The sequence below is a fragment of the Antennarius striatus genome, chromosome 21 (assembly GCF_040054535.1).
Source record: "Antennarius striatus isolate MH-2024 chromosome 21, ASM4005453v1, whole genome shotgun sequence".
Taxonomy (NCBI): Eukaryota; Metazoa; Chordata; class Actinopteri; order Lophiiformes; family Antennariidae; genus Antennarius; species Antennarius striatus.
This window is the reverse complement of record NC_090796.1, coordinates 15,614,752-15,636,340: the sequence shown is the minus strand read 5'-3', so window position 1 is coordinate 15,636,340 and position 21,589 is coordinate 15,614,752. Positions and strand designations below refer to the sequence as shown.

Sequence of the window (21,589 nt, the reverse complement as noted above, 5' to 3'; positions counted from 1 at the left end):
AGATGAGTTCTTGTTGAGAGAATTTTTAAAAAAAAATTGTTTTCTTTGTGAAAATTTCAGATTCGATGTCCTGAAATGAAATATGATGCGGATTAAAAGCAAAGCAATGCATGCAGACATAGATTTTTTTTCTCGCACAATCACTCAAGAGGATTCCTTACATAAGCACTATTTTTTCCCGTGCATTCATACGTACACACTTAAGCAGATTAAAGTGATTTTCTATGCGAACGGTTGTTGGCAGGTCGTGACATTTCCATTTACTGACAGCTCTGCACTCATCTGTGTGTTGGACTCGTCAATAAGGGGTTAGATTCATATTTCCACGCAGAGTTTTTCAATCTAAACGGGATGCATTAATCCAAATAAAGTTAATAGCACCACACAAACTCAAATAAAATAAGTGATTTTCAAATATTTATTCAAAATCAAGACGAGTACAAAGACGGTACAAATACTTTGAAGGACCAGGCAAGAATAATCGATAGTTAACATGTATGGTTCATCTCAACGTATTTATATATAATCAGATACAACATACAATCAATTGATCAGTTTTATTTGCCTACATTTGAAGGCATTGAAGAGGAACGTGTAACGTGTGTAGATGTTGACACTCTCTATATAAAGGAATGTCCACATGTTCTAAACATGATCTATTCTTGAACCTTTTAAGCTTCTGCATGCTAAGCTAGCGGCTTCATCTGAGCTTGATGTTTATTTACGACTGAGGAATGTTCATATTTTCTCAAAAAAGCTGGAATCACTCAACGCTGTACATTTTTGTATGTATATAAAAGCATCTTTGTGGAACACGCGTGAATAAAAGCAGCTGTCGGCTCGTCTTACTGTGAAAACCTACAGTGGCACATTGTAATCATACAAAAGAGCGACTCCTCAGCTTTCAAGCGGCTGATGTAACATCAGAAAAATATGAACACACACGTCCTTCAGCACTTTTAAAACAAGCAGGGTTGTTTTTTCACGACTGAGTCTCCCTGGAAACGTTTTAAATAGTTGGGTTTAATGGGTGGAACTCTATTTTTGGGACCAGAACTCATACTTTTCAGGAAGTTATGCAACTTATGTACACACAGTAAGTCCTAGTAATCCTCTCCGTGGACAATTTACACCGGCGCTTCTTACTGTTAAGACGATAATCTCCCTCAAGATGGCAGTGTGGTCAATTATCTTCGGCCGGACCGGGAACAGATCCGATGTCTCTGCAGGTCAACGGAGGATGCATCCGTGCCCATGTATTAATATCTCCTAAATATTCCTGATTCATCCCTCATATTTTTTGCACACCAGTTAATAATAACCTTGGTTGTTCTCGTGGATTTTCTGCTCCAGCTTCATTTTAAGCTCCGACACCAAAGCGGAGCTCATGTTTCCCTCCTTACGCCGATTAGACTTGGCTTTCTTGGAGCCTTTGGAGGCCAGGGCACCGGAGATGGTCGGGACCGACCAGGGCCTGTCGCTGGGTCGTGTGTTTGACGGAGGCGGAGGGGGCAGACAAGGAGCGCTGGGGGGCGGAGGCTTGGGTCGGGGGCTGCCCTGTTGAGCGTTGGTCTCCGGGTCGCAGATGTGAAATCTATCTGCAGGGTCGTTGAATTTGATTACGGGCAACCTGAACGTCCAGGACTGCTGACCTCTGGGTCGCCTCTTAATGATGCGACGGGCCGGCGTGATCCGGTTTGACTTGGAGTTGCGCATGTAAACGGCTGTGGAGATCAAGACCGTCACCCCTACCAAGATGCTAATAACGACTGCGACGACGCCTAGAGCTCTCATTGGATTGTCCCTACTTTTCATTAAAAAGGCCGCCATTGGCCCCTTGAGGGGAGTCTGGAAAAGAGCACAGAGTAAAGTAGTTCACATCGCATCCGAGGGACGGAATCAAAAATGATCGCTGTGAAGCATGCAAGCGTGGGAGATGGATGAGCAAAGCAAACGACAGAGGAGGCCCGGACAGGAAGTCCGCCATCGACGCGTCATCCTCTGTCGAGGACAGCTGATGCCAAGCTAGCAAACAATAGCTACTGGAAGCACGTCAGCGGCGGGATTTGTCTTTGGCATGTGACAGATGAGGACAGAACAAAAATCATGACAGACCAAATGGAGTGAGGCAAGTTTGTGCGAAATTCCCAAAAAAAATGCAAAGAAAAAAAGTTTTATTGTTGTTTCAAATGTGCTTCAGGACTCCATCACTGACGTCTAACCAGTAAAAAAATAGAACTCTCTTTAGAAGGTTATAATGGAATGATCGGCGTCAAATATTCCTCACTTGATCCTGCGGACCACTTTGATATAGTTACTCTCTGGGTTGATTCGGGACTTTTTCACCGCATCGCAGTAGAGGATTGTGGAAATGCAGATTGTTAGTAAAATAAGGGAAGTGGCAATGCTGAGAAAAATCCCCAAAACAGTCAGCGGACGCTTGCTGAGGCCCATGAAGTATGAAATGATTCGACCTTTGACCTGAAATGCACGATACACAAGAAAAGAAGAGACACCGAAACATGGAGTCATCTCATGGTGTGGAGCGAAGGAAGGAAAACATGGTGAAGACACATTTGAATGATGAAACTTTGAAGGATAATGCTGTTTTTATTTTGTTCTTCATGTTTATACAGGTTCAGATTAATTATTAATACCAGTTAGAAATCAAACAATCAGTCAGTGAGCTTTAAATATTTAAAGTTTTTTCTCGTTAAAACTTTTTTCTGGTAAGACATTTGTTAATAGTGGGTTTTTTAGTGAAACAATTAAATAATGTTAAGTAAATCAATAAAAAAGATTGTTTAAATTAAAACTAACTAAGCTGTTTTGATGTTTTCAGCTGCGCTGTTGCTGGTGCTCAGCAGGATCATCTGCCGCCACCACCACCAGCGCTCACCCCCAGAGTTTATGTTCATTATATTTGTTATCTGCAGAATTTTTAATTTTCAGCATTATCCTTTAAAGAAAAGATGATTGAAGGACGCTGAATGAGCAGCTGAGCGGCCTATTTTCACCTGTTGAAGCTCAGGTGTGGAACAGAAGGCGCAGCGAGCATGCTGGGAGTCAGAGCAGGTCTTACCGCCTCGGTGATGTCGATGTTGACCACAGCGGTGGTGCTGAAGGACGGCGAGCCCCGGTCCCGGGCCTGGACCACCAGAGACCACCTGCACTCCTTCTGCTTGGTGATGTTCTGCACGATCTCCATGGACTTGATGTACGGCTTCAGCCGGATGTCGCCGGTGTCCGAGTTGATGTCGAACGCGTTGTCGGGATCGGCTGTCATGATGGAGTACTCGATGACGTTGTTTGGAGACTCGGCGTCTTCGTCCACAGCCTGTAAAAGAGTAGAAAGGATTCCATTGGATGAGCCACACATCTGAGAGCATCAGCGGACGTCCAGGAGGAGGATCCGACTTCACGTGCCTCGACTCGGACCGGCGCGCCGATGATCATCGTCTTCTCCAGGAGTTCCTCGTTGAACTCCGGCGAGTGGTCGTTCATGTCGAGGATGTTGACGAAGACTTCAGCCAGGCTGTAATGCCCTTCAGAATCTTCAGCCTTGATGTAAAAGTTGTATTTGGACCTGACCTCGGCGTCCAGGGTGGTCCAGGGTTGGGTGGAGATGAGGCCTGAAGACGGGTGGATGGTAAACCTGCAGGTTCAGAGTCACAAACGACAGATCATCAAAAGCAATGCAATTAAATGGGTTTTTTGCACATTTAAGAAATTCATGGTAACATAAAGATTCTTTGGCGTTCGGCTGCAGACGGTTTTCTTTTTTGTAGCACAACATTGGGCTCACGACCGTTTTATTCAGTCGTGCTTTCCGTCTCTTTTTACTCTGTGAAATTTCACAAGTTGCCTTGAAACTGATAACTTTCGCACCGTTAACTCGTATCGCTGCTGGTAGGGAGCATAAATTCTCACTTTTCCTCTGCTTTGCTTTTCCGAGCCGCCGTTTCTGCAGCTCCAGCTGTCACACCGCTTGTTAATTGGCTCTCTGTATCTGAGACGGGCCGGGCGGGCTATTTTTAAAGCCTCCAATCCAATTAGGAGATTAGCCAGCATCTTGCAGCCGTTTCAGAGAGTTTTTTTTTTTTTCTTTTTGGAAGGGGGCGGAGGGGGGCAATAAAAGCAGTTTGTTCTGAGGAAGTTCTAGAGTTAAAGACGCGATCAGACCGAACCCAAACTGGCAGGAATGAAAGGTTTTTACTTACAAATCTGATCCTGATCCATAGATGGTGTATTTGATTTCACCCCAAGGCCCCGAATCGGGATCATTCGCCTGTTTTTAATAAAAAACAGGACAGATATGAGAACTGAATTTACATCAAGAACAAGAAAGTGTGAAAATATTAGATAATCAAATAAATCAAAAGCAATTTATTTACCCTGGATAAATAAATTACAGCGTAATGAAAGTTGTTGTTTACAGGAGCTATAGGGTCTTAAGCTCACGCCTGGTGGGTGGGGCTATAAGCCTTGGAGGGGATGGAGGTGTGGGGTCGTCATGATTAACCTTGGGGCAAAATGGAGCTTTACGCTCCACAATGCATCTCCCGCTGCCGGGCTATAGGATAAATACTCGATTCAATCGATTATTTCTATTAAGAAAAGCCTATCAGAGGTGAGGAAAGTCGCTTCTGACAAAATAAACAAACGCAAAACAGCTTTCCTGGAGACAACAAGCTTTCATCTGATGCTCAGCACCCAGTCATTTGCATTTATTGGAGGATTGATGGATTATATAATCACTTTGTACAGGTTAAAGCCCGGTTTAATCGTGATTGACTCACTGTGACCGACACGACGCTGGAGCCCCCGGGGGAGTTTTCGGGGACCCTGGCGATGTAATACTCTGAGGTAAACTTGGGGATGTTGTCGTTCGTGTCCAGCAGGTTGATGACGATGTCGGCCGTGGCGCTGAACCTCTCCGGGGTGTCGATCTCCACGGCCAGCAGCTACAGAGAGACGCGTGCAAAACGGGATTAAATGATAGATTGGGTTGGTTTGTGCACGCGGCCATGGAATATTTAAATCTAAACATTTAGCATATAATCTGTTTGAGATATTTAGTACTCATGGGTCAATCAGTGTAAGTGCATACTTGCCCCATCAACTAATAATTCTCTTCATTTTACTTGAGCTCCGCCCCTCAAAAAGTTTAATCAAATTTGGTTTTGAAGTTTCTGTGTAAGTACTCTTTCCCACATCCCATAATGCCTTTAAATTCAGATTTAAATTCACAAGACTAACCTTAAAAGAAAGCCTCGGCCCCTTTTCGTAGTCAATGCCAGACGCGTCTTCCACGATTATCGTCACCTGTGCCTCATTGAGGACCGTCTGCGGAACGACTCGCAGCACTCGACTGGGCCCGACGAGTCTCAGTTTAAATTTAGCATTAGCACCCTGCAAAAAAACAAAAACAAAACCAAAAAAACCAGCAGGAACTGTGAAAGAATCGAGTAAAACGATGAAATACAAGAAAACCGAAAGCTAAGACTCCAATTGGCATCACGACCTCGACGACGTGGATCTACCTGATCGGAGTCGTTGACGGTGATCTTGAATCCTCGGAGGATCTCTCCCGCTGGAGGATGCTCGTACATGGTAACCTCGAACTTGTTCTGCGGTCCGTTCTCGCCATAAAATGTCGGCGGGTGGTTGTTGAGATCCACCACGCGGACCGTCACCGTCGTGAGGTCAAAGTCCTGCAGCCGATCGGTCGGTCCCACCTCAGAGGCCTGGGCGTAAAAGAGTCATCGGCACATTCAGGGGCTAACAGGAAAGCAAAGTCACGTCAGGTGAGCGCAGCAGTTACCTTCACTTTAATCTCGTATAGCTCGTTCCTCAGGAGGGACGGGTAGGTCGTCAGGGTGATGCATCCGCTGGTGCTATTTATATCAAACACGCCATCGCTACCTGGAGGGTGATAGAAGAGATGCTGTCGATGCAACCCGGAGAAGCAGCAGGACGCCGCGGTGAGTTCTTACCGTTCAGGATGGAGTAATGGATCGGGTTCGGATTGCCTTGATCTCCATCTCTGGCGTAGACGGTGAATATTTCTGAACCCTGGGAGAAAATGAAAGCGGTTTATCGAACACGTATTGACTGGATGATGGATGAATTCGACGTCGAACGGTGGGGAAAGAGCGGAGGACCTACGGGAACGGAGACTTCGTAGACGTAGCCGAAGTAAGGCGTTCCTACGAAGTATGGCGGCATGTCCTGGGCGTCCAGCACGTTGATGGTCACCGTGGCGGTGGAGGTCAACACCTGGTGCTTCCCCTTGTACTTCCCACCTCCATCCTGAGGAAGCATCAGAAGGTCACCCATCATTCAAGAGACTGAATCACTTTATCTTTTCACCCTGACATGGTCACAGTGTCCCCCCCATACTAATAATCATCTTTTCGATTGGCGCTGATGCGAGGTGAGAAAAACAAACACTCCATCGTGCGGTTAATGGCGACAGAGAGGCACCTCATCTCACCAGTGCATGCTGGGAGCGACGCCGTCAACACTTCGCCAGACTTCCATTTACACATTCAGACTGTGAGGCTGTGGGAGTTCAGCGCTGACGGCGCTCTGAAAGCTCCAACGTGACTAAACTCTCCATTTTCAGACTGCAAATGTTTATGCTCGAAAAAAGGTGGATGCTTGGGTCAGAACGGCGCTGTTGGACTTTTAAGACAAAGAGCACGTTAGCCCACTTTCTCCTGCTAGCTTACCAAACAGATTTTAAGGCTCTTTTTTTTGTCATAAAGCTCTTAATGGTTTGGGGACTGACCTGAATTCCTGATTCTCTGTTATTTTTAATCCTTCATGAATTCTTAGAGCAGTTTTTTTTTTTTTTAAACACACACACACACAAATCCATCTGTGGAGCAGCTGACAGGAGGTGCGTTTCAAACACACCCATTTATTTACTTGTCTACTCTTCTCTTTTTGCTAAAAATTCTCTTTTATGTTTTATCATCTGCTTTTTTCATGATCTATTTTTAATGATTCATGTTTAAAACATTACTTTTTTAAATGTAAAACCACTTTGAGACACCGGTGATGTCTGGGGCACCTGTGCAGACAAACCACAGGGCAAACAGTGACGACCTACCTTTGCCACTACCATCACAAAGTGTGTGGGGGTCGTCTCATAGTCCAAAAACTCCCCGGGTTTGACTCTGAGGATGCCGCTGTGGCCGTCTATGGCGAACTTGGAAAACGCCGAGTTCTGTTGAAAAACGGAGTCGCAGTCAGTCGTTTTTATTTATGACGCAGTTTTTGTTTCGCTGTTGACACGAACACTAACAGCTACTGCCCCCGTCAGCTGGGGGCCGGACCTAAGCCCCTATTAAGCCCTCAGTGCCTTGCTCAAATGTAATTGAAATTTAATCCAGGGAAGTAACACCATTCCCAGGCTGCTCCCTGGTGTGGGATTAATCCGGCCCATCATTCGGATGCCCTTCCCTCTCCCCACATGGCGGCTCTGAGCTGATGATTACAGCCTGACCTCTGGTCTTACCCCCCGAGTGTCACACCGGGCCAGTTAGCAGTTAACGAGACTTTTAAATTGATTAAAAAGTGGGATAGGAATCAAAGAACAAGCTAAAACACCAGCAGTTAAGTGAAACAACGTTTGACACAGTTTAAACAGGAGGAGAGTTAGGGTCAGTTACATGTATATGAAACACATGCAAATGTCAGTATCCTCCAGTAGGTGCAGGTAGGATAAGCATATGTTTCTGTCATTAAAAAAAAGCTGAAATATTTTCATTTAGCCGTCAGTTTTTTTAGCCGTGAGAGCGCGGCATCATCTGCATAGAAAGAGATCCGTCACCTGTAGGTAATACGAGACGCTGCCCCCCGAGCCCATGTCTTTATCCAGCGCCTGGACCCGGTAGATGCTGCTCCCTGGGGCGGTATCCTGGTTAAGAGACACAGGTTTCTATAATCCCACTGAGTTTAATCTCAACTATTCTATTTAGCAGATTCAGCGCTGGAATATATAACACGCCGCGCCGGTTGTATTCGTTAGACACGTCGTACCTCTGGGACGTCGATGATGAAAGGCAGGTGTTGAAATTCGGGCGGTTCATCGTTGGCGTCGGTGACAAACACTCTGATGGTCTCGACAACCTGAAAACAACAGGGAAGCAGAGTTTTAAATAAAAACAGAGGAGTTCTGAAGTTGGTAGCAAGTGATGACATCATCACCTCACTAAACATGACATATTTATATCCATAGGCTGAATGATGTGAAAATAAACGATAAATTATGTCACATAAACAGTGAAAAACCTACTTTATTGCGGCCGTCCGTTATGCTCACATGGACTGAGATCTCATCTTGCGTCTAGAAAACAAACGACCCGAGTCTCTGTGAGTCACATGACCATGATGGATTTCCTCTCAAAAACAAGAGCCTCACCTCTCGGTCCAGCTCTTGAATCAGAGTCACGTTTCCTGACTTGGAGTCCACCCTGAAATACTCTTTGGAACCCTTCTCAAAAGCCAGACCGTATCGAACTGGATCTCCTTCTGGATCTGTGCCGTTCAGAACGTAAACCTGTGTCCCTGAAGACGACAAAGAAACTAAAATCAGAGAAAAATCTATAAAAGTAGGAGAGTGAGAGTTTTATTTTTACTCAGAGTGAATGACGCGTTCATTATCAGGTCAGGCGAGCGCCTACGAATATTCTCACCTATTATAAGGCTTGAGGTACGTCACAATCCAAAAGGTATTAAAGCGATTAGCAGGAGCTTCAACAACAGGTGATGATTCCATGGCTACACTTCATATGGATGTAATCTCACAATAAAACAAACCTCATCTCTGATTGTTGGAGACGTACGTACCGACTGGTGTATCCTCAGAGATGCTGAACAAGGCCATGTTCCCATCCGTGCTGCTGGGTCCGTTATCGTAAAAATACGGAGCATAGTCTGATTGCCCTGCAAATAAAGAAGTTATTCTGATCAGCTGAATATAAAATAATGAAGCTGCTCCAAGAAAATCAAACAAAACAACTTTATTCCCAGTAAAAATGAAGTGACAACACTCACTTGCTAAAAACGGGAAACGAAAGCAGGAAGGAGGAGGATGGAGATGAGTTATAGACATATAGTAATTGGATTTCAACTGATCACATCACCAATGTGATCAATTAAAAGCATACATTCTCAGAAAAACACAGCATTCACGGCTACCCTAAGATGGACATGCCCTCGGCAGCAGAGGATTAACCGCCAGATAAGAGCGAGAAGTCTTAACCGGGCGTAAGAACGGAAGAGAATCTCAACAGAGCTTTACCAAAGGTGGAGTGAATCAGGAGGAGGAAGAGCAAAGCGTTTGATTTCTTTTCCGTCTTCATCCTGGCTGGGAGGTAAGGCTCGGTTGGCTCATGTGGAAGGCTTGTCGGAGGGGGAAAGCTGGCGGCGTGTCGAGTCCTTCTGGAGGCGTCTCAGCGGCTCAGGAGGGAAGAGGCTGGGGCAGATTCTCAGCCGCTAATCCAGTGACGCATCCCTTCCCTCCACAGACATCTCCTCGCTCACTGCTCTCGCTTCGGTTTCTCCAGATCGACTGCACGAGGAGGGAAGAGAGGTTTCACACAGTGTGGCGTGATCATCGCACCTCTGCACACATGACGATGTCTCGGTATCGGCAGCCAGAATGAGACGCAAAGACTCTGGCGTTAGAATGAGCTTTAAAACCTCAGCCGGGCAGAATTCCTGTAACGTTTCTGACGCATCCGCCTCCCCGTTGGGTTTTAAGTTCAGCTTCAGGCCTCAGCTGCACCTGAGGATTTACGTAAGTCACACACTTTCCCTGTGTGACCCCCGTGACCCCAGGTGTCAAACCAGGCGTTGACCGATGGCCGGTCGAGCCAATCAGGGTTGTTTTATTTGAAATTTCAGGCGTGTTACGAATCTAATCGATCTTCTTGATAGGAACCAAAACCACAGGGTATTGAAAAAACAAAAAGCCGGAGTGGAAAACAGAATGTGACGTTTTGACACTACAGCCCATCCCGTATCCGATGGGCCTGACACGTCATACTTTTTTTTTATCTTTGAACATCATTTCCACTTTTGCCTCGGGAGAGCTTGACACCTTTTTTTTAAACCTGGGAGCCGCTCAGGCGTCATGTGACTCTTGGTTTACACACTCACAGGTGCCAGCTGTACTTCCTGTTTTCACATGGGCAAAAATAGCATCTGACGTCGAGTTGGGGGCGCTGGAACGAGTGGGCGAGGTCTGGGGCCGAACCTGAAGCTGGGGCCCCCAGGTTTGTTTCAAGTGGTTTCGGCCTGGATCAAATTTTACTACATCCTCTTGTTTCAAAGTCAAATATTATTTTATTTAAATGTGAGGGACTTTTAATTTGTCGCTGGCTTCTGTTTATTAATTACCAGGATCACATAAAAAACAATTGACGTCATCATATAATAGGGGGGGTGGGGGTGTTTCAGAATTATGCTCAAGGCCCCGTAAAGTCTTGGGCCGGCTCTGGTGAATATAAATCTCATATTTCAAAAGATAAAATTTCTATCATGAATGTTCAAGTTTCACTGTAACCACACACACACACACACACACACACACACACACACACACACACACACACACACACACACACACACAGTCAGCCCCATGATAAGCAGTAAAAACCTTGGCCAAATATCAGTCATCAATCTGAAAATGACAGAGAATCTTTTATCCCCGGTAATTCCAGATCACCCGGTGCTGAAGCTTTCCTCTAACTCCCATCCATTATTACCTTCTTCAGCCTCCATCTGCAACACTTGTTCACACACTGTCCATGTGAGTCATGCGTGTCCCGATCGTGATCCAGGGCTGGAGCGCGTCCCGGCAGCTGAGGTCCACGTGTTCATGCTTTAACCAGGCACCTGCACATTTACAGATGTTAGCATCTGTTACAAGTGCCCTGGTTTGGAGGTTTAATTTTAGAGGAGCGGCCAGATGGTGGACAAGAGGATTACTACGCTAAGCCTTTGTCATCTGCTGCTACACACACTGACTGTTTATTGGCAAACACAAGGTAGACATTTTAAAAAATGTCCCATAAATACACATGGACTAACAAACTGGAAACTACTTACAAATTCTTTAATTTAGTCTTCATGCTGCCACATTTTTAGGAATTAGTATCGCTCCATTAGCTTCTACCCACAGATCGTTTGGTTATACGATCAATTGCGTTCATCACAGTTGTGAAATTGTTTTTAGCTTAAGAAGTGAAGTTGCTCACCACAGCGACAAACATGGTATAAATCTTGGTGCTTCATTCTTCTTTAAATGTTTCATCCCGGATTATTATTTCTTTGGGATTACTTTAGGAAAAGAAAGAAAAACATCTGAGATTATGTCATTTCTGATTTGTTTATTTTGTGATTCTGCTATTTAAAATAGTTTTCCCAGAAACATATGAACACTTCAATCCATCACAGATGCAGATGACATATGAGCTGGTGTTTAGCACTTAATACTTCTGTTGTAGGTATAACCTACTCCTGGATTTTCATTCTGAGAGGAACAATAACGTTGAGTGAGAAATAAATAGAGAACAAAAAACACCATGGACATCTGAGACAGGAAGGAGCTGCTGACAGACAGATTAAACCCATTTGTAACCCCCCCAGGATGAACCTGACATTTCCAAGGTAAGCACTCATTTGGTCTGAGCAATCCTCTTCTTACAAAGCAATCATGTTCCTTCACCAGTTAGAGGCGTCTAAGAGATACCACCTGGCATAAGATGCTAGTCATAAAACACAACTGTTTAGCTTTGTGGCAGATGAAACTGAAGCTTTGGTCAGAACGCTGCGTTTACTTCTTCCTGTTGCTGCCGGACAGAATCATCACCAGCCTGATGAAGATGTTCATCGTGTCCATGTAGATCCCCAAACACCTGCAGGTTCGAAAGGAATTAGAACGAGTCTACAGAGATGTGTTTGTTCAGTGTTTTGAGTGTTTCAGGTGTGACTTACGCATTAATGGGATCATATTTCTGTACCCCATACAGAGGGTACGTCTCCGCTCTCTTGACGACCTTCTGTGTGTCATAGAGGAGGAACATGCTGAACAAGACCAGCCCTCCGTAGACGGCTATCGAGTACAGGCCTGCTCCAAACACTGAGGTGGGTGGCAGGAACATTGTTCCTGTAGACGAAAGGAGCATCAACATGAATATTCATGTCGACTCAGACCCCCTGTTTATACCTGTGGCCAATGAAGTCTTTGTGGAACTGTATCTTACTCACCAATAGAAGAAGCAAACACCAATCCAAAGCCAACAGCCAAAGGCCCACCCATGTTGAGGAACTTCTCACTTGGGGCGCACATGGCCACTGTTGACAGCCCCCCGACGATGCCTGCTGTGTACCAGGCAGCTCTGACCATCAGAGGCCCTCCCAGAAGGGTGAGAGGAGCAATAACAGCCCCCAAAACACCTAAACCAGCAGATTAGATCAATCATGAAACAACACATCCACTACATACAGGTGGAGGTACTGCACAGGTTTCAACAGCAGCCTCAAGTCTTTATACGAGCGCCATCTGCTGTTCACTTGAGGTAACTACACATCTAATAATGCGAATCACTGGGACGCCATCCAAACCTGCATGAAGCATCCAGGCGAGGTGTTTGGGTACCGGGCTGTGCTCGTACGAGATGGACCTGACCAACATCCCTGCACCAATCATAGCTGCAAACGTTGCTCCAATGGCCTAGATTACAAAACATCAGGAAATCATTTTTATGATCTGTAAAAACACTTAAAATGTTTCTACACTTATTACCAGATTAGTGCAACATGAAGATCTAGTTTTATAAACAAAGGAAATCTGAAGATCTATATCGATCAACTGATTCATATGTAACTAAAAAGATGATGGCTACAACATCACATGCAAACAGCATAAAGCTTACCAGCAAGGACCCTCTGGTCATCAATCCCATGAGTGCGGGGTTCCTGCTCACTGCTAAAGCTGACAAAGCTGTCATCCCAACACTGCCTGCAAAGTACATGTAGGTGGAGTGGATCCTGTCCTTGACATACTGAGGCCAGATCCTGTAAAGATAGGGAAGACATGAATCAACATGGACCTCTTTGAAAGTATAAAAATGTTCCTTTCTGCACATCAAATCCAAATGAAAAAACTGCCAGTGAAATACTCACGCTGATTTCTCAAGGGCACCCAATTCATTGGACATGCCGAGACCGTAGTAGCACAGAGCTCCGAGGCCGACGGCTGCACCTCCGGCCAGAATAATTTTTCCCATGTCGTTGACTGGAAGCAAATCACAAAAAAGTGCATTATTGTTGAGAAACTCACTAATTTCAATTACACTGCATAATAAAAATAAGTACTCGAAAACCAGTCCAGGTAAACAGAATTTAACAATTTCTATTGGCGCACTGTGGCCTGATAGATAACACACAGCTTTAGTTACAGTATGAAACGGCACGGTCTGTCGAATCTAATATTTTAGTGCATTTATTTGGAATATGTCATGAGGATTACTTTTCATGGCAGTATCTGTTGCTGGCTGAAAGGCTGCTTCCTTCAGCTGTTCTCTGGTTGTCTTCACACGGCGGAAACCAAATCTGGCTTTCGTGGAATAACCCTGAAGAAGGACAAATAAACTTTACACCACACTACATTTAGTCAAAGTTTCTTGACTGTCAAACATGACAACTAGAACACCAACTAGAACTATTTTGAGTTAATTTGACGGTACCTGCTGGGGTCTGAACAGGGGGAGACAGCCTTTCAGGGTGGGTGTCCTCAGGGCCGGGGAACCCTGCGACAGAACAGGACGAACCCCGACAAGAGGAAGACTCCTCAGGCATGTCAGCCTCGCCACCAACATGTTCGTCGTATTATTCTGTATCAGTCTAATAGGGCAGACAAACAGATCTTCAGTAGCGCAGCTTTTAATGTATTAATATAATTCATACGAGTTAGTTTTACGGTCATAAAAACATAAAGCTGGTGAATTACTCGGCATTGCTGCAGCTAAATGATGAGTTACGTCAGTCACCTAGCGGTAGTTAGCTAACGTAAGCTAGCAAGACATTAGCCGTAACGGCTAACAATCATGTCGTTACAAAACCTTCACGGACTGTGACGGACGACCGGTGACATTTTGCCTCGTTTAATAATTACAAATAAAATGTATTTACTTAAGTATTTAAATAACCTTGGACGTCAATAAACGACACTTACCAAGATGGAAGCGTTTAGTCGTTACCCTCTATACTGCCAGGTGCGCGAGTTTGTGACGCATTTGTTTTGGAACTTCGTGAACGTTCGATTACATCATCAAAGCGCGTCATGCGTGATGGGAATTGTAGGCGTGAGAGCTAAATTCAACCACGGTGGGTAATAATAATAAATGTCTATATGCAGTGTTTTATTTAAATACATCAAATGTAAAAAAAATAAATAAATAAAAAAAGACAACTCATACTTCACACCAGACCCTTAAATGTTTCCCATGTAACGGTTACAGTTAGTTCAAATTTACACAGGAAAAATCATGAACTACAAAAATATCAAATACTCAGTGGAACTGTACTTTAGGCTAGTACAGTATCTTCATAAAAAATATTTTTGTTTGAACCGACTTTGACCTTTAAATGCACACAAAATGTGCATTTAACAGCAAGCATCAGGAGTCCTACGCACAACACTTACAGCCCGCTCTGTGGAATATGTGGCGACAGGCTAGGAAATGAGTCAATGAAGCCTTCAAAGCTGCTTTGGCACATGGAGATTTAAAGCACCAAGGCATTAAAAAGACTATGCTTTAAAGTTTTTTGAAAGAAAAAAACGTGAACATGAAGGGCAGAAGAAATTACTGATGGTCAGCACATCAACAAATGTGAGTGCACTGAGAGCGTCACACCTATCGGCTGATCGTATCGCTATAAGGCGAAAAAACTTGGACTGTTGGTGAAGAATTGATGCCGCCCGCCGGTAAGGACATTTGCCCCGAACCTCTAATTAAACACTAACTGTCATTGTTATTATTAGTTGTTTGACTTGTTCACCCTGTTATAAAAGAATAATCAGTAGTTCTCCTACGTTGGATGCACTGATTGTAAATATCTGTATTTCAAAATGACCCTCACCAGAGCAGTCACTTGAATCGAGTTTTTTTAAAATTATTATTATTATTATAGTTATTTCGTTTTAGAAATGATTTTCCTTCTAAAATGAAAGGTGTCTGAATTTGACATAAGACCACTGCGGGTGATTTATTATTGGACTACAACTATCCTGGTGTCATTAACGATTATCGAGCAAATGAAGGCCGGTCCATGAAAATACTACCTTAAATGCACCCGGCCCTTCAGGGACCGCTGTTTTAGAATACAGTACGGGTTCTTTAGTTCAGCTGCACTTCCTAGTTCTCACCACAGGAGGGAGCGCTTACTTTCTCTTTTTATTGCGACCACAATACTCAGTAATTTAGTAAAGTGAAGCATAAAATATGCCAAAACAAGATCAATATACAATAACAATATCATGGTCATACTTTGAAGTTAATTCAAACACTTTGTCACATGATTTAAGTGTACAAAGTAAATTTTTTGATTATACATCTTCACCGAGCGTTGGTTAAAGAAGAGACAGCGGTGCGCTTTTTGTCCTGACCTCCCTCCTCCTCCTCTTCCTCTCCCTTCTCCTCCTCCTCCGGACCAAACTTTTAAAGTCAGACACTGTTGAAGGCAGTCGACATCCAGCTTCCCTAAACATGACTCCATCTGATCCACGGGTTTCTCTCACTGCAAGCATCGGACTGCCTTCATTTTCCTCACACAAGGGAAATAATCCTGGGAAGTAATGGGATTCATTTCAGAGCGGAGTTAGAGGAAAGTCTGATCAGCGTGGATGCCCTCATTCATCACGATGGTGGGTATTTTTTTTAAATATTAATCCTCATAATATTGCCTAAGTGCTATTAAACTCTAATAAGGCGCTATAAACCAGCATCACACGTGGTTGTGGAATAAAAATCCAGGAAAGTGTCTTTTCTCGGACTTTACACTCAGAAAGCATGACTCCAAATTACCGCTTTATCCTTTTGACCTTTGAAATAAACTGTAGGCTTATCTGTAATTACATAAGATGAACATTTCGGGTATATGTGCCTGCAGGTTTGACATATATTTCGGGAGGCCGCACCAACCTTTAGCATTTACACCAATAACATGACGGCCAGGGTCGTTGATAGAGATAACGCTCCCCAGGGGCTCAAGCCACCAATACCAAAACAATTTTTCATTACAATTTATGTTTGATTTAGTGAAAAGTATAGATTTACAAGTCTTTTTTAAAAAGTATCAGGTAATTATTAATATTGTCATCAATCTCCTGAACACAAAACCAAATATTTGGCCCATTTAAAGTGAGAATTTTTCAAATTTTAAACTGTCCATCCCTTCAACAGTCAAAAGTGGCTTTGGCTTGGCGGTGTTCGAATTTATCTTTACAAATGATTTGATATTAAATAAAAGCCAGCCTTGAAAAGCAATAGCTGCGAGATGATGAATGGTGCGACGGCGGTTTTTTGCCATGAGCAGATGATCAAAAGTGTCATATGCCTCAGTGGTCCGTGAGAACGTCTGCTCATGTGTGTTTTATTTTACACAGCAGATGCAATAAACTGGGATAATTGGTGTAAATGACAAAAACCAGCTCGGAACACTTGACGATTTGTTGATGACATTATTTCCATTTGTCCTAAATCACATATGGCGAGACTTAAAAATGGATGGACACCCAAATAAACCATGCGGTTACTTATTTTTTAACAGATATTAGTCACTCACTTTCTTTGTCGTTTCATTTGTTGTGGTGAAGTCAAAGGAGGAAACCACATTTTAATGTGATGTATTTAATGTTATTGGACTTCTAACAGCCAAACAAGTAAATCTGATGGATCTGGATTTCTTGGATGCTCAAGAAAATTCAAACCAACCGTGAAAGATACCTGAGATATTAATGATGATGTTGAAAAATGCCTGCAATGTTAAATAAAGTACATCTGGTGCAGAAGAAGATGTTATTTCCAGCCTGTTTTAGGGGAGCATCAGGCTGGTGCACCATCTCCAACACACGAGGCCTACTTCACAAGACCTTGGCACTAAGGATTTAGCTTTAGAAGGGTGGAATTACATATTTTCATATCAGTCAGGTCATAGAGTCCTGAATCAGGTAGAATGACCTTCATGTTTTTAAAACACATCCTCATCTTCTTCAGCTGTTCAGGAGAAATCTGCTCCAGAATCAGCTTGTGTTAGCGTTAGCTGGATCGCTCTTTTAAAGCCTCCTGTGATGCAGCCGACCACTTTTAAAAGGCTTGTTAACATCTGGGGGTTTGAGTCACTGACCCTGTGACGTGAGAATGACCCGTGAGTTTACGTTCTGGTTTAGGAGGTTTGGAGTCCCTCCCGAGTAAAGACACCTTTGTGGTTGTGGCATGCGGCAGGGTGGTGCTGATTTTTCCTCCTGGTGAAAGCAGGTCTGAGTGCAACGGGCCTTTTCACGACACGCCGTTCCACGTCAACAGTGCTCCCTATTTGAAATGTAAACTTCCCATTCCTCCCAGAGAATTTCGCAGGCAGTTTCCAACCATTCCCTGTATTCAGGCTCCTGTGTTCCCGTCCACGGTCCTTCGGTTATAACAGGATGTGAGAACTGGACTTGGCGTTTTTTCCTCTCTCTGTCATGTTATGACCTCATTGTAGTGAGTTGGACATTTGGTGTTTGTTTGTGGCTGATTAAAAGCAAGGGTTAGACTAATGTGTTACCTCCCCGGGGCTCGGCCAGAGGTGGTTTAACAGCAATCCTGAGAAGCCGCAAACACACTCAGGATAATTTGTGTAGCTCCTGACAGATCCAATAAAGAAATGCTTTCCCAAACTCACACACCTGATTCAAGGATTTAAAACACTAAGCATGCCTGTGGGCAAACACAGCAACGGCCAATTTCCTCATTACTTCTGAGGTGTTTGTTGGCACCCATTTGTTGGCACATAAAGTAGGTGGGATTATCTAGAAATCTGAAGATTAGTCAGGGATCCAGGACAAAATGCCTTTATCTTCAAAGGAGCAAAAATCTCTCAGGAATGTGTACGACAGTCCCGAACAGGCTTCATTAAATCCTCTCCTAATTTGCCTACCTCCCCTCCATAGACACTCAGAAGCACTGAACGACCTGCCGGCTCGGATCGGTGTGATTGATGTAGGCTTTCCTCTTCAGTCTCAGCAGAGGCAACAATTGGACCCCAATCGGTTTAGGGTTTGAGAGGCACAAAGGTGTTTGATGAGGTAGCATCACCGGCAGACGGTCTACTCTACAAGTAGTCCATGTCTTAGAGGTAAAGATCTCCTTCCAGTGAAGGGTCAGATGGGTACAGAGGGTGGGGCAGGTTCCTGAACGCACCAGCGCACTTAAAGATCACAAGAACTTCCTCACAGGAGTGAATGCTTACATTCCAGTAGAGGAGATTCAGCTGGTGTCTATTTTTACCTTGTTAAGCTGAAATATTTGTGTCTCCGAGTGAATGTCCAGAATTAAAGGGGCGAGAAACATCGCTTTGCATCACAGTGCAATAAATCTGTCATATCCGTCCCGTTTCCATTGGCGGTTTTAATGAATCCCCCTAAAGAGTGTGGACAGACAGAATTGAGACTCACGTCTGTGCTCAAGTGTGCAAAATGTGTGACTGACAGGTTGATGTTGGTTTCATTTACAGGATGAAACATCGCCTACGACGGGGAATACAAATACCTGGAAGGCTCTTTAAGAAGTAGACTTGCAAGATTGGCAGAACCCATTAAGAAGTAGTGTGTGAAGGCGCATCCCGGCGCCGCGGCATCCGAGAATGAGGATCAAATACACAATATCCATCTTTTTTGTTGTGGCACTGGTTGTCATAGAGAAGGAAAACAACATCATCTCCAGGTAAGTCCAGAAAAAAGGACTTAAATAAGATAATGATTTGTTTCTGTTAAAGGTAACCCGATTCCTCTCAAACTTCCAGGGTGACAGATAAGCTCTCCTCCAAACAAGCCCCCGAGACCCATTTCTCCCTCACGCTTGCTGAGGGAGGTTCCTCCACCTCCCTCAGCAAGACGGGCCTGACCTACATGATGAAGAGACACCTGGAGAACTACGGCGAGCATCCGGAGATGGTGAGGAGGGGCAGGAAGCACATCCTCCTGTTGGCCACCACCAGGACTGGATCCTCCTTTGTGGGGGAGTTTTTCAACCAGCATGGCGGCAACATGTTTTACCTTTTTGAGCCTCTGTGGCATGTGGAGAAGATGCTAACGCTGGAGACCGGAGGCACCAACGCCACGGTGGCGGCCAAGGCGTACCGCGATGTTCTCCAGCAGCTCTTCCTGTGCGACTTCTCCCAGTTGGAGAGCTTCATCGAACCCCTCCCCGTGGACCACGTCACCCCTTCCCTTTTCCGTAGGTGGTCCAGCATCTCCCTTTGCGAGGAGTCGGTGTGCAGTCCTGTTGTTAGGGGGGTCTTTGAGCCGTATCACTGCCGGAGCAGGCGCTGCGGACCTATAAACTTGACAATGGCGTCCGAGTCCTGCCTCCAAAAGGAACACAGGGCCATCAAGACGGTGAGGACACGCAAACTGGACACTCTCCGACCTCTGGCGGAGGATCCACGCCTTGATGTGAGGTTCATCCAGCTGGTTCGGGATCCGCGAGCTGTATTAGCTTCACGCATGGTGGCCTTCGAAGAGAAATACAAGAACTGGAAGAAATGGGCGACGGGTGCAGACGTCCCGATCGATGAAGTCGAACTGAGTAAGCTGAAAGGCAACTGCGACAACATCAGGATGTCCGCCGAGCTCGGACTCAACCAGCCGTCGTGGCTGCGCGGGCGCTACATGCTAGTGAGGTACGAGGACATAGCCCGCTTCCCCATGAGCAAAGCCGCGGAGATGTACCGCTTTACTGGAATCCCGTTCACACCACAAGCGAGATTCTGGATCCTGAGCAACACCCAGGCTTCGAAGAAGACCGACGGGCTTTACTCCACGCAGAAAAACTCCTCGGAACACGTAGAGAAATGGAGATTTAGCTTACCCTTCAAAATAGTCCAGGTTGTGCAGAAGGTTTGTGGGCCAACCCTGAAGCTGTTTGGGTATAAATCTGTTAGCAGTGAAAAAATGCTACTGGATAAGTCTATTAGTTTGATCGAGAACAAAGTGTTCAATGTTTTGTAGAGTTTCAGATTTAACTCATCAACTCTTGAAACCCTGGAATGACATTTTTAGGGTATTTTACCCCAACACTGTGTTATTTAAAGCCTTTTTTTAATTTAAAAGTGATGAAAAAAACAAAAGCCTTTATCTATGAGAGGGTGTTTGAAACTGAACGTAGAAAGGTGTTTTTGTTCTTGCACTCCGACTGTATTTTTTCTACAATGCTACCGTTAGCCTGTCCTGCTAAATTTAATGCTTCAGCAAATACAGGTGTTTGTTAATGAAATATAAATATCAGCAACATGACACCAAAGAAACTTGAAGGAAACTCCAAATATGACTGTTTTTCAACGTGAGATATGTTTTTCTTAGCATGAGATTTGCTCATTTATTTCTGAACAGTGTTTAACGGCGCTACGACTCCTGCTCTGAATGTGCTCCATGTGCTGTCACTCCCCCCTCTGATGGGGTATTTTAATTGCACGCGTACTGTAGTTTGGGGTACATGCATGCTCATAATTGACCAAAAAAAACGTTTGAAGCAGTCTTTGCGACTTTTTAAGGGCCCGTCCTGTAAAAGCAGGTTTACGCTGCCGCTGAATGCATTCCAACTGCAGCTGGTTTGCAGGATTGTGTGACATTGGCTGGCAGATCTCTGTGTGTTGACACAAGTCTTTCAGCTGGTGATAAAAAGAGGAGCTGATACTTTAATCTTTGACATTGTTTGCTGATGTTCCAGTCTGTGCATTTACAGCTTGTCTTTTCGCAATAAATCCCGTCAAAACATGGCAAACTCTCACTTTTTCTGTGAAGATGTCGCGCCCATAACGGTGGCAGGTTGTTCACAAAGCTGACTGGTGTGAAAGGTGACGTCCTCATTTTGTTATCTTGGTAAGCTGTTTTTTTTTAAGGTTGAGCAACAACAGATTGATGCATACTATGTGCAGAAGTACAGTTTCCATGCATTTAATGCAACCTTAATAACACTTATGATTTATCACATCAGCCAACTGACAACAGTAGAAGATGGGGATTTGTTTTAGAGCAAAAAATAAATAAAATTGTGTAGATAACCATTCCCAATTCTGTATTGAACTTTATTAATGAGGGCATTTCAATAATAATTAATACAAATCTATTTTAAGCTTATAAACAATTACATTCAAAAAAAAAAAAAGTACAGAATAATTATCGCTGTCTCATCTTCAGCCTCTTCCTTATTATGGTTCACGGGGGTTGCTATGGGATAATAATGTGATGTTATGTTTTTATTCTAATTTATTGTACAGTAACATGATATGTGCTTTTAACGGTGTACTA

General features: G+C 44.2%; 3 protein-coding genes across 4 annotated transcripts; 1 reads left to right on the top strand and 2 right to left on the bottom strand.

The window, feature by feature from the left end:
* Window positions 1-402: 402 nt before the first annotated feature.
* LOC137588548 (cadherin-related family member 1a) lies at window positions 403-10,911 on the bottom strand. Of its 2 annotated transcripts, none has more exons than XM_068305686.1 (18): window positions 10,782-10,911; window positions 9,314-9,583; window positions 8,860-8,955; window positions 8,432-8,577; window positions 8,306-8,356; window positions 8,050-8,139; window positions 7,841-7,927; window positions 7,118-7,234; window positions 6,169-6,312; window positions 5,997-6,075; window positions 5,825-5,925; window positions 5,544-5,747; window positions 5,260-5,412; window positions 4,800-4,964; window positions 4,221-4,288; window positions 3,427-3,655; window positions 3,083-3,337; window positions 403-1,848 (listed from the first exon to the last, which is right to left on the bottom strand). In XM_068305686.1, the coding sequence occupies exons 2-18, from the start codon at window positions 9,372-9,374 to the stop codon at window positions 1,312-1,314; spliced, it is 2,583 nt and encodes an 860-aa protein (XP_068161787.1). In that variant the 5' UTR covers window positions 9,375-9,583; window positions 10,782-10,911; the 3' UTR covers window positions 403-1,311. The 2 variants fall into 2 exon arrangements, with proteins under 2 accessions (XP_068161787.1, XP_068161788.1); XM_068305687.1 differs by having other exon boundaries at window positions 1,707-2,481; window positions 3,018-3,337.
* Window positions 10,912-11,385: 474 nt separating this feature from the next.
* On the bottom strand, window positions 11,386-14,333 carry ghitm (growth hormone inducible transmembrane protein). Its single transcript, XM_068305688.1, has 9 exons — window positions 14,255-14,333; window positions 13,767-13,923; window positions 13,550-13,652; window positions 13,204-13,315; window positions 12,954-13,095; window positions 12,643-12,751; window positions 12,286-12,474; window positions 12,013-12,184; window positions 11,386-11,933 (listed from the first exon to the last, which is right to left on the bottom strand). The coding sequence occupies exons 2-9, from the start codon at window positions 13,896-13,898 to the stop codon at window positions 11,852-11,854; spliced, it is 1,041 nt and encodes a 346-aa protein (XP_068161789.1). The 5' UTR covers window positions 13,899-13,923; window positions 14,255-14,333; the 3' UTR covers window positions 11,386-11,851.
* Window positions 14,334-15,783: 1,450 nt separating this feature from the next.
* Window positions 15,784-21,055, top strand: LOC137588579 (carbohydrate sulfotransferase 3-like). The gene is made up of 3 exons (XM_068305730.1): window positions 15,784-15,946; window positions 18,796-19,004; window positions 19,084-21,055. Exons 2-3 carry the CDS (start codon window positions 18,925-18,927, stop codon window positions 20,288-20,290), a joined length of 1,287 nt encoding a protein of 428 aa, XP_068161831.1. The 5' UTR covers window positions 15,784-15,946; window positions 18,796-18,924; the 3' UTR covers window positions 20,291-21,055.
* Window positions 21,056-21,589: the final 534 nt, after the last annotated feature.